The sequence below is a fragment of the Myxine glutinosa genome, chromosome 11 (assembly GCF_964187855.1).
Source record: "Myxine glutinosa chromosome 11, kmMyxGlut1.1, whole genome shotgun sequence".
Taxonomy (NCBI): Eukaryota; Metazoa; Chordata; class Myxini; order Myxiniformes; family Myxinidae; genus Myxine; species Myxine glutinosa.
Window position 1 is genome coordinate 42,569,721 of NC_136271.1, and position 12,834 is coordinate 42,582,554.

Consider the following 12,834-nt stretch of genomic DNA (forward strand, 5'->3'; position numbering starts at 1 on the left):
TGAACTTTTGACCTCAAAAACAATTTTTAAACAAAAACTCAAAAAACAAAAACAATTTGACCCTTCTTGCTTCTTTTAATTGTTGTTTCTCTGATTCTCTTCAGTTTTTGCACCTTCTACCCACTATCTTTAGCTCCTCCATGAGTTTAAATCTCTGTATAAAACAGTAATCCTGAACGAGGCTTCGTCTAACACAATTGCTTCATTTACAGGAGGAAAGGAGAGAAAAAACGAGAAGCCCTTAAATCTAAAGAACTCCTTCAATGCAAAGTTGCTTAAACCACAAAAACCTTTAATGGCGGAGATAAAAAGAAGCAAAAACCTGAAATAACAGTGAAATTGAAAGAGGGTAAGGAGATAAGTCAAGACAGACAAAGAGAGAAGAGCAGAAAAAAAATAAGGGCCAGTAAAATGAATGTAGTTCACAGCCACTACATTCAGTGAATTAACGTTTCATATAGAAAGGATCAATCCAGATGGGAAGAGAAGTCAAAGTTTCAATTTATAAACCAACATTTAGAAAGCATAAAAGTACGATTGAGTTTTGACCCCTCTTTGGGCTACATGGCGTGAAAATCAAGGGGTCATACCATTCCCTCAGTGCTGTTTAGGAAAGCCGCCCGTTTTCCTTCGAAGAATCCTGTTGACGTAAAAAACAAGTAATTCGATGCTAAATATCGGGATTTTCAGGGAACCTCCGCACATTCTCATATCATCGATTTAAAAAAATCCATGCACCCTCGGAGGTTTAATATCAAAAAATGAGATTCTTTTTTTTATCAACTGTACTTTTTAGGAACATAAATACTGTAAAGTTTATTGTATACTACACAGCAGCATCGGTTCCACTTGAAACTGATTGGGGCATTTCTTGAACAGTTCATACATTCTCAAAGGGGTCTTCAATTCATGGGAAATTTGATACAACTTACAGCAGCAGAAGACTAATTGTCAGAGGCAAAAACGGATGTTCGCCACTAGTCTTTGTGACTATTTTGTGAACCTTTGGGTCAATAGACTCACACTGGTAACTTGAAATTGGGCTGGAAGGGTGGCCTAGAGGTACGCACACTCACCTCTAAGCTGTCTAGCCTTGCTTTGAATCCCAACACAGCAGTAAACTGTCATCCCTGGGTTTCACAGGCAGGGTGATGCTTCAGTGTGCGTGCCGTCCCTCAGAAGGATGTTAAACTGGGCGTCAACTAGTTGGTGGACGTTAAATATCCCATGATGTCCTTCGTGAAGAGTAGGCGAGCAACTGCCGGCACTTTGGCCAAATTCAATAATTCCTGTCCAAACCTACATATGGCATTGTATCAGCGGCACAACCGCTCCTTCAGCCAATGATACTACCCCACAGCCGTGTGTTGCATTCAGAAGAAGAACTTGAAATTAATGTTACAACTGAAAAGAAGAATTCACAAAATACAAACTTATGCATGTATTTTTTTGCATAGAGCCGCATCTACAGTCAGCGGTTGTTAAAACATCGGTTGCACGTTCGTACAAGGCAGCATTCCTAACACAGACACTTGCATTGAAGTTGGATTACTTAGGCCCGTTAAACCCATAAAGCCTACAAAAATGCATTTGTTCAAGTAATCAATGAAAACGTAAACTCTATAATGCGGTACGGAAAACATGCATTTGATGAGGCCTCGAAGTTAACGGTTTGATGAGAAAACATCAGGAATAAGAGAAATTCTTGAAATTTAGCGAAAGATGTTGGTATGGACTTCCAAACTTCACGAAGGCTTTTGGACCCGTGCGTTGCAACTACCACCAATACGAGTCCTTTCAAGTCATCAAACCAGGCAACTTGTCCGCCATCTTTGATGAAAACAAAGACTCCCTTCCTCTGCATTGGTCATATTTCAAATCACATGTTTCACACACAATACTTGTGGTTAGATTAGAGGTAGAAAAGATTACAACGAACTTCAAAATCCCCGGATGCCCGCCTCATGTGAGAATGCAACACACTTTGTCAGTAACATTTAGGATTAAGTCACAAATGGCGTGAGATTGATGTACTGCAAATAATGGAAACTCCAAAAGCTACTGCGGTAACTCTCAGAGCTGATATCGCCAACCAGCCGTGAACTCCAGCACTTTCTGCAGCTCGTGCCTGTTTAGCTGGAAGTCTTGAAGAAGCATTTCCTCGGTAAGCTGTGCCAAAACATTCCCGTCGATCCGCTCACTTAAAAAGCGAGCTATCACCTCCTCACGAAGGCTGAGGAAGCGCAAGCAGTTGCACACATTCTCCACCGATAGTCCAACCAGCTCAGTAGGAAGCTGACAGGTTGAGTTTATTGCGCACGCTGAGGCATTTGGAAACGGGGGATTCGTCGTGACGGTTCTAGAACCTTCTGAGCTGCTGGATGAGTGTCGTCCAGAAATGTCTGTAGGGAAACCGAATTTTTTAAGTTGTGGTGGAGAAAAGGGAAATTGTTGGTTGCCGGTGGCAGTTGTAAAAATCTTGTTCGTGGGGTGGTGGGGAAGCGCAGGTCGCAAAAGTGCCTTCGGTTGTTTATTAATGCAATGACTACCAGGTGGTGACTCGATGAGTGGTGTATTCTGCATGTCTAACATACCAGTCAGAGTTTTCAATGGATCTGGAGCCACAAAGGGTGCAATAGGTGCAGCCGTGGTGCTTTTACAGCAAGATACGTCAATGTCGTTTGTGCCGGTTTGCAGTCTTGAGATGGTGCTGGGTGCTACATCACCCTGTCGAGGTGTAGCAGAGCCCTGCTGGCCAATATTCATGGCAGGAAATCGAAAGCTACCTTCTGAACTGTGACAGAGGCTGCCATCGCTCTCACTGGAACCAACACTCCACGTTTCCGACCAAGAGGTTTTGCTTGACTGGCAGTCGGACAGTGAGGGTCTTTGAAGCTCGGTGGCAGATGGTGCCAGGCACATGCGTTCGCATGACCAACCACATGGGTAGCAAAATTCCACTACTGGTTTGGAAGGATTAAGGCTCCAGCCACATGACGTCTTGGGAAGCCTAGTGGGGAAAAACAAGGGTATGGAAAAAAAGAAATACACAGTTACAGTGATGGTTTTAAAGACAAGATAACAAAATAACCAATGATGTGATCATTAGCAAGACAAAAGCAAGGGCTTTTGTCATCCACCCACCAGTTAGGTATGTTTCCTCTAGATCACCTGGAACTTCACCATACCAGAACCAAATCAAGGTGGAACCGAGCTGCCAGTCTCCTTAAGTAGCGGAAATTTCTCACAGAATATGTCATTGCCCTCCTTATATATGCAGCATTTGAAATAACGGAGATTTTGCAAAGATATATTGGTGTGACCTCCTTCTATAGAGCAACTTCAACCCATAACAAACAACCTCATGGGATTTTCAGTAGCTACCGGAAGTACAAGCATTCTAAAACAGGGAAATGGACAAGTGTTTATGCAAATGCATAGCAGTTGTGCACACTCACCTGTGTTCCAGTCTCCCTCCCCACCTCTTCCCCCCTCCCTCTGGACTCACACACCACACCTACCCCTGCCTCCACCCACCTACACCCTCCCTCACCAACCCTACCATTTCCCCTGCCTCCTCCCACCCCACCCCACCCTCCAGAATCCCACCCAATCCCCACGACAGGTGGTGGCTCGTGTCTTTATAAGTTATTAATTGTAAGAAAATGACAAACAAACAATGTCTCATTTGCTTTTATATAGAAGACGAACAGGAGTACCCGGCATTGCCGGATGATGTGGGTAGGGGAGAGGCTGGAAAGGGAGGGATGAGGAAGGGAGTGGGGTGAGTGGAAGGGGGTGGGAGAGGGAGGGGAAATATATACAACATATACATATTTTGGGGGGGGGGGGGCTTTGACAGGCTCCTCCGTTTTGAGGGAGCAGGGAAGAGAAGGAGGAAAAGTTTACCCGTGCAAAGAGTGCTTCAACCTCAGTGTTGCCCAGGTAAAAAAGGAAATTGTAATACCCTCTGCCACCATCACCAGGTGGCGCTACACGGTACACATTAACATCGAGAATTTACGTTCCTTTCCTGCCCCCCCCCCCCTACACCCCGCATGAGGCCACGGGCACATAGCCTATGTTACCCCCCAGACAAAGTTGCATTTGTATTTGTACCCTGAGTAAAGTTTCTAAGTATTTATAGCTGGAGTACCCGGCTTTGCTCAAGCAAAAAATAAATATTAACATTTTTGAAATGAGGGAAAAATGTAATGTAAAGCAATTACATCCAAATCAGAATCCATCACAAATGTCAAATCATCATTTTACCTTTTTGTTGAACATATGCTACTGAATGTGCCGTTGATCACGTTTCTGAGTTAAGTATGATGACTTCAGGAGGAAGAAGAAGCCTTACAACCAACTTCGCCCATTTCCGAAATTGTTTTCTTACTTGTGTTCAAATGTCTGGTAATTGTTTCCTATTTATTTATTAGAATGTGTACTTGTATATAACTGTCATTAATCAAAAAGGCTTGGGCACTATAGAGCGATTTTTGAAAAATCCAAAAATACGAACTTTCCTTTTTTCAAAAAAAAAATTTGTTGCATAAAACACTCCCAGGCATTGATCTGATGAACCTCTGAAAGTTTGACGAAGATCCGTTCAGCCATCTCTGAGAAAAATGGCGACACACAGACACACCGACAGACCAACGGCTCTCTCATATAGTAGATAACATTGCTCCAACCTCTTCATGAAATGATAGCAGATAGCACAAAAAGGTGAAATGAACAAGCATCGAAGAATAGCACTCAAAGTTGAGCAACAACGTCATCTAAAGTTAAGCAACATGGTCATCAATCGCACCAAGCTCCTAATGGATTGAAATAACATCCTAAATGAAAGCAGATCCACAAAGAGGTGAAAGCGAAATACCATCGGAACGAACATGCTGATATTTAAGCAAGCGGAGGGGAGGGGGGGGGGGGGGGTTGGGGGGTTATGGTTCTCTACATTATAGGTTTATGCTTACCTAGAGTCTAGCTTTACTACCCTCACACAGATATAGGAGAGAGGGGAACTTGAGGGCCAGGAGTTAGTTTACCCCCTTATGTGTCATGGAGGTGCAAAGGATTAAGCAAAAAAAAAAAGGACTTGGAATGAGGGAGGGGGGGTGGGAAGGAGGGGTTAACCTCCTACAGTTTCATAGGTTGGCCGATTCATCAGTGTTTGCTGTCCCTCGGATGGATGTAAAATGGGACATCCCGTCTGCTGACATATTAGTACAGGATTGAACGAAACAGACTACTGTACTGTATGTTCAAACAGCATGTACTATTTCTAAAGACTGCGACTGGCACCCGTTTATGCACTATGGAACCGGAACTCTTCCGAGGTGGTAATAAAGGTACTTTATTAAATAAAGTTGTAATTAAATAAACTATGGTGCTGCCTTCCCCTCTCCTCCCCCTCCCCTTATCTCTTTCCTAACCCCCTCCCCTTCTGCCCCATACAACACTCATCTCCGGGCAGTGTTCATGCCTTTATTTAATTACAACAAAAATGTGAAGTTGGGCTGACCAAGGATAAAGCCTTTCATGAAGGCAAACCGCTAATTTATCTTCGAAAGGGGTGTTTAAATGTACCCAAACACCCAGTTTTCATCCATGCACACCTTTGGAGTCCCCTTAGTATGCATGTACAGCTCCGGACCACTAGGTTTCATGGTTTTGGCATTACGGAGGAGACACACACACACACACACACACACACACACACACTCTCTCTCTCTCTCTCTCTCTCTCTCTCTTTTATTATAATAGCCAGCGAAGCCGGTGTTGTGAATGAACGCATACATATCATGTTGAAAAGCCAGATTTTGCTGGATCCTTTGAGAATTTCGAAGGTTTGACGCACCAAATCGCTCCATGAAGGCCGCCATCTTGCGGATGCGGAAGTATGCATAAAAAATTGCGTAAAAGTTCAATAAGAGTTTGTTTCACCCGTCTTTGTTTGATTCACAATCCTATGCACCTCTAATTGTAATTAAATTACTTTAAGACCAACCTCGTTCCCCAGGCCCGCACGGGCCATGGTTATCTTCAACGAAAATCTTCACCAAACACCAGAACCAATGAGATTCGAGCATTTGAAAAAACATTTGAAAAAAGCTTATTACCGCGTTTCGGAGGCTGAAAACGGCGTCAAATGTTCTAAAATTGACGAAGAATTATTTTTTAGAAATCTCGCGGCCGTAGGGGACAGTTTTTCACGGCCGGAAATAGTGGCAAGGGGCTTTGGCTTCGCCAGCTCATTGTGGCTTTGCAGTAGGGTCATATTATAGATGAATATGGAGGAAAAGGTGGATGACACGATCTGTTCGGAACAAACCATGCAAATCAAAAGACACAGAGTCTGAAGGAAATATGCAAACTTATACACAATGATGAGAAATAAATAAAACCTAACACACACTAGGCACCACAGATCACACGTCACTTGTATAAACATTAAAATTGCAGGCGAGGACTTTCCTTTGGCATTAAGCGCAGGGTGGAAGATGATGATGCATTATGGAAGCCAGCGACAAAGTGATCCAGCAACGGATTAAACCAGCGAAGAAGTGAATCCAAACATGAGATAAGCCAGCCATGAGGAGCACGAGTGATAATGAGCACCTCGGGACATGCACCCGGAAGCAGCTGTTATGGCCCTCCATCCTTTTTACTGCGATGCTTCTATACACTCAAGTCCTCCTGCATGCCAACAGCACTGGTGTGTCCATTTTGTCAGGCCTCCTTCATCCTTCTGGGCAGAATCATCCTCTGTGCCATCCCAACCACAGGGTGCCCCCCCCCCCCCCAAATAAATTCCATTGCTTGTTTCTGGGCCATACAGCACATGAAGCCGCTGTGGCTAGCACACACTGGCCAAACACATTGTGATGGCCCTTTCACACACGTGCTTTTTGTGATAGGAAGTTCTCATCTGGCCCCACCCACAAACAAGAGGCGTTTACTCATAGAATATTACCCTGCCTATTCTGTCTATAAATTACATATGCTACCTCCTCAGCATCACATTTTACAAGACGACTTACTCTGACAGGTCGCTGTTACATGACAATCTAACCTACCCAAAACACACGGATCATGTTACACTTATCACAGTCTAGCTATGGATCCCTCCTCCCTACTTATACGTAACAATATGTTCCAATACAAAACACGTCAATGTAGGAGGAAGCCATAAGGCCCATAAAAGCCTGCACTATGGTTGCCAGCGTATGGCTGTTTGTCCATTTTTTATGTGCTGAGCATCAAGCAAGAAAGCAGCACGTACCATTGTTGAGGTATTTGATTTGATTCGACTGGGATTCGGCCTACCGACCTACCAGATTCAGAGCAGAAACTTCATCCATAATGTCATCATGTCTGGTGCTTCATTAACACAGGAATTATCAAAGGATGATCGTTTTACTCTCTACCTGCTTGCACAATCAAGAGTAGCAAAGAACCTAAGATGCTCCAGGAGCAGGTGGGATAAGAATATGCAAATAAAAAGTACGTCATCCAGTTTAAATTTCCTTTTCATGTCATGAACATGAAAGGTTCATTCATCAAAGCATCTTTTATTTTCCAATGACTGCCTTAGGAGCATCATCGTAACATCCTTGACTCTCATTGGCTGGTTTTCCAGTACCTCATTAGCTTAAAAATTACCTTCCTTCTTGTGTTATGCTTTTGTATGGAACAGGAAGTTCTTTGGAAGAAACATTCACCTGGCTATCTATTATGCAATATCCCATTGTACATTCCAGAACGGTAGGCCATTCAAATGGTACCATGATCATTCCCTGTGTCGATATTGCAGAGCAGCGTAGTGTTCAGAGCATCTGCTCTGAGTCTGGGAGGTCGGCAATTCAAATGCGACCCCGGCTGAGTCATACCAAAGACTTAGAATGGTAGGTTCTTCTACTGAGTTCTACTGGGGGCTCATCATCTGTGCTGCAGCACACTCATGTGCCCTCTACCCTTGTGTCCTGGGGAAGAGGAAGAATATCCAGCCCTCCATCAGGGCTGCTACTGATTGACATCAAACCAGGCCATGCATGTTTGAACAGCACTTCTTGGCAGCCATGGTGCTGATTGGTATTGGAAGGGCACCATCCTACAGGGCTATAACGCTGTCATTGGTCATTGGTGACATGTGGTTGGTAGAGAGTGACAGGAGGGCTGACATGGATGCCTTAAGGGTGATGGATGTGGACAAGAATGCATGCTCACTGTTCATTGTAGAGTTGAGTGAGACAGTGCTTGTGAGTCGGAGAGGAGCTTTGCGCCATCATGTGCATCTTTCCCGCACGTGGTTTCAGGCCACTTCGTGCTGCCGACTTCATTTGACGGCCTCGCTTGAACAACGCTAAAAGCTGGCACTATAAACACCATTTTATTTTCATTATCTTTTCCCATGTCTGTATTTGGTGTCAGAGTGGAGGGTCGCTCATTTAGGATTTAGTTTTTTACTTCGCCTTTCATTTTTGTCTCTTGCATTTATTTCCATTAAATCTTTTATTTTTGCATTTCATTCTTGTATTATGGGTTTTTTTGTCCCGTATTTGTGTTTGTGGGTTCGGATTAACCCAGTGTCAGCCGTCCGATCAGATAAGGCTTCGGGCCTTTCCCTCGCGCGCCAAAGACAATCCCGCCAAGGTTAGAAGTACACCTTGGAGTTAAAGCTTGTTTCGGTCATCCGTCACTCAGGGGTCTTAACCCCGGGGACATGACAATATATATATATATATATATATATATATATATATATATATATATATATATATATATATATATATATATATATATATATATAGATATATATATATATATAGATATATATATATATATATATATATATATATATATATATGTATATATACATATATATACATATATATACATATATATAATTATATCTATATATATATATACACAAATATATATATATATACAAATATATAATCCCTCACGGTCCCCCTGACGGTGTAGCGGTTGTCAGCTCTTTCACGAGCCTCGATTCAGTAGACAAAAAAAACAAAAAAAAAAAAACAGCCGACCTCTGTGCGTGAATTGCAGCAGGCTATTGTCACTGCATGGCAATATATACGAGCCGAAACCCGTGGAACATCCACGGAAGGGAGGTTGTGGTGTATGGATAGAGTGTACCATTATGGATGGCAGAGGGGATTTGCTTGTCCGAGTAAGAGTTAGGAAGAAAGATGAGAATGAAGAGTGCGTATATGAACAACGATCGCCGACACCGGCACAAATGCATGCTCTGGATTGTCCACTTAGTGGACGGCTTGCTTTCGCCTTCGCCTGTCCAATCAGTGGACGGCATGCTTCGCCTTCGCCCAGCAGACGCCAATACGATGGCGTCGTAAGATGGCGTCGTATCGGCAGTTAATCGGATGCTTTTGGGCCCCAACGTCGGCTAATTCAGATTTTTCGAGTATGGCTGTACGTGATAAACAAAGAGTGCGGTTCGTAGATCGTAAATCCATTAGTGCCGTGGGCATCTGGTCACTAGGTGCGGCGTAAAAGGGATAACAAAGTCGAGTCCTTACGCTATTATTATATAGATACATATACATATATATACATATACATATACATATACATATATATATATATATATATATACATATACATATATATGAGGTACCCCTGCTACACACAGATGGGAGACCAAAATCTCAAAAAAAATGTTTTGATAAATTTTATGAATACTCCCATCCACTTTAGGACACCGACACGCATGGTCAAGCATAGCATGAAGTTACACACACACACACACACACATATATATATATATATATATATATATATATATATAGATAGATATATATATGTATATACAGACTTGGCATTTAATATGGAATTTTTTTTTTCTTGACTTGGGTTTACTTTCTTAACTCAGTATATCAATCTGGTGAGGTTCTTTTACACTTTGATGATTTATTTGTCAAGAGAACCATGTCACTGATTGTCTGTCGCATCAAGAAGTCAACAACAGGATTATATCACAGGTCGCGTGGCAAAATGTACGGACAGGTGCATTTGATGATTGGCTTCACAGTCGGGTATACAAGGGTTGTTGAGTTCTGTATTAGTGGAAAACAACTGCTGCACGTCTCCAAAAGTTATTGCCGCTTCCTCTGGAGATGGTCCGTCAACTCGACAATGCTGTTTGTCATGGAGTGGTGGCTTTACGAAATTACGGCATGAAACAGTGTGCTGTTGCTCGGCAGTATGGCATCACTCAAGGTCAGGTGTCAAAGATCCTGAAACGAAATGCTCAGAGGGGTGTCCCTACTCCAATTCCGAGGCGAGGATGTCCCCGCAGAACCACAAAGAGGGATGATCGCCAGCTGCACCGGTTAGTCTGCAATGGCCGTACCAAGTCAGCTAATCGGCTTAGGGCTGAGTGGCAGCAACTGACAAATGTGCCTGTATCCAGAAGGCTAGTCAACCAATGACTGGTTCAAGCAGGCTATCATGCCAGGCATCCCCTGAGAAAGCCACACCTGACCAGACAACACCGCCAGCGCCGATTGCAATGGGCCAGAGAGCACCGTCAATGGCAGCCAGGATACTGGAATGACGTGATCTTCAGTGACGAGTCTAGATTTCTGGTCTATCGTCAAGATGGCCGCGTCCGAGTGCGCAGACAAGTGCATGAAGCCTACAACAAAGATTATATAGTGCCAAGAGTCCAAGCTGGAGGTGGTGGGGTGACCGTTTGGGCTGCTTTTCATGCAGGGGGCAAAACTGACCTGGTTGTTCTGAATGGAAACCTGAACCAGTTCAAGTACAGGGCCATTCTGGAAGAAACATTGCTTCCATTTGCTCATGCAGCCTTTCGAGGAAACTTTGTCTTCCAAGATGACAATGCACGGCCTCATCGTGCTCGCATGATCCAACACTTTCTTGCTGACCGTGGTGTAGAGCATATGGAGTGGCATGCCATGTCCCCAGATATGAATCCGATAGAGAACTTGTGGGCAGAATTAACGCATCAAATCGACCACTTGGACCTCCTTTCTTCGCAGTCCCCCTGTGCTGTCTTTCCCTCGCGGTCCCCCTGTGCTGTGCCTTTCCCTCGCGGCCCCCTGTGCTGTGCCTTTCCCTCGCGGTCCCCCTGTGCTGTCTTTCCCTCGCGGTCCCCCTGTGCTGTCTTTCCCTCGCAGTCCCCCTGTGCTGTCTTTCCCTCGCGGTCCCCCTGTGCTGTCTTTCCCTCACGGTCCCCCTGTGCTGTCTTTCCCTCGTGGTCCCCCTGTGCTGTCTTTCCCTCACGGTCCCCCTGTGCTGTCTTTCCCTCGCGGTCCCCCTGTGCTGTCTTTCCCTCACGGTCCCCCTGTGCTGTCTTTCCCTCGCGGTCCCCCTGTGCTGTCTTTCCCTCGCGGTCCCCCTGTGCTGTCTTTCCCTCACGGCCCCCCTGTGCTGTCTTTCCCTCGTGGCCCCCCTGTGCTGTCTTTCCCTCGCGGTCCCCCTGTGCTGTCTTTCCCTCGCGGTCCCCCTGTGCTGTCTTTCCCTCGCAGTCCCCCTGTGCTGTCTTTCCCTTGCGGTCCCCCTGTGCTGTCTTTCCCTCGCTGTCCCCCTGTGCTGTCTTTCCCTCGCGGTCCCCCTGTGCTGTCTTTCCCTCGCAGTCCCCCTGTGCTGTCTTTCCCTCGCGGTCCCCCTGTGCTGTCTTTCCCTCGCGGTCCCCCTGTGCTGTCTTTCCCTCGCGGTCCCCCTGTGCTGTCTTTCCCTCGCGGTCCCCCTGTGCTGTCTTTCCCTCGCGGCCCCCCTGTGCTGTCTTTCCCTCGCGGCCCCCCTGTGCTATCTTTCCCTCGTGGTCCCCCTGTGCTGTCTTTCCCTAGCGGTTGTCAGCTCTTTCACGAGCCTCGATTCAGTATACAAAAAAAAAACAAAAAAAAAAACAGCCGACCTCTGTGCGTGAATTGCAGCAGGCTATTGTCACTGCATGGCAAGCGATTCCTGTCCAAACCTTGGCAAATCTCGTGAACAGCATGCCTCAACGTGTACGTGCTCTTCTGAATGCTTGTGGGGGTTACACGAAGTACTGAACTGTAATTTTACTGTCCGTAATCCCAGTCGTAATTTAACTTTTGTTTTTGTTAAAAAAAAATTTGGCTAATGTGCAAAATAAAGAGATACTTCTGGAAAACGTACAGAAGTTCAACACAGTACTGTCCATGAATTGAGTTCGATATCAGTTTACATCACTTTCAAGGATCAATTTATTTGTTTCGAAATGTCAAATGTGGTTTTTGTTTCTTTTAAAGGTCACATTAACAAAATCTAGAATAATTTCAACATAATTCCAATGAACTTTTGGGTCTAAGACATCTTGAAAAGTAAGTTCACCCCCACAAAAACAATATTCCATATTAAATACCAAGTCTGTATATATATATATATATATATATATATATATATATATATATATATATATATATATATATATATGTATATATATATGTACTGCACGTGTCCTAAAGTGGATGGGAATACTCCCATCCACTTTAGGACATGTGCAGTTACCCCAAAAGCTGCAAAGGAAATTTGGTGGGTCTGGCCCCTGGAGTAGTACTCTGTAAAAATGATGAAGATGAAGCTGATAACAATGGTGATGGTGCTGGCTGTGGAGGAGGGGGATTGGCTCTTATGTGCCATGATGAAGGAAATGGGTTATTGCAGAAAAATAGCAAAAGATATGATAAAAAAAGTTTGATGTTGACGGAAAAGTCTATACACTGACAATGTTGAGCCCCCTAATGCGTCTACACACGGACAATTAAATTCACTGCAAAACTTCTAGATAGACTG

At 44.3% G+C, this 12,834-nt stretch overlaps 1 protein-coding gene across 1 annotated transcript in view; it reads right to left on the minus strand.

The window, feature by feature from the left end:
- Positions 1-279: 279 nt before the first annotated feature.
- LOC137436597 (GRB2-associated and regulator of MAPK protein 1) overlaps positions 280-12,834 on the minus strand; it is a 107,430-nt gene continuing 94,875 nt past the window's right edge. The window contains exon 6 of the mRNA XM_068130538.2: positions 280-3,010. Coding sequence (XP_067986639.2) covers positions 2,074-3,010 — 937 coding nt within the window. The 3' untranslated portion in view covers positions 280-2,073. The remainder of the gene's footprint in view (positions 3,011-12,834) is intronic.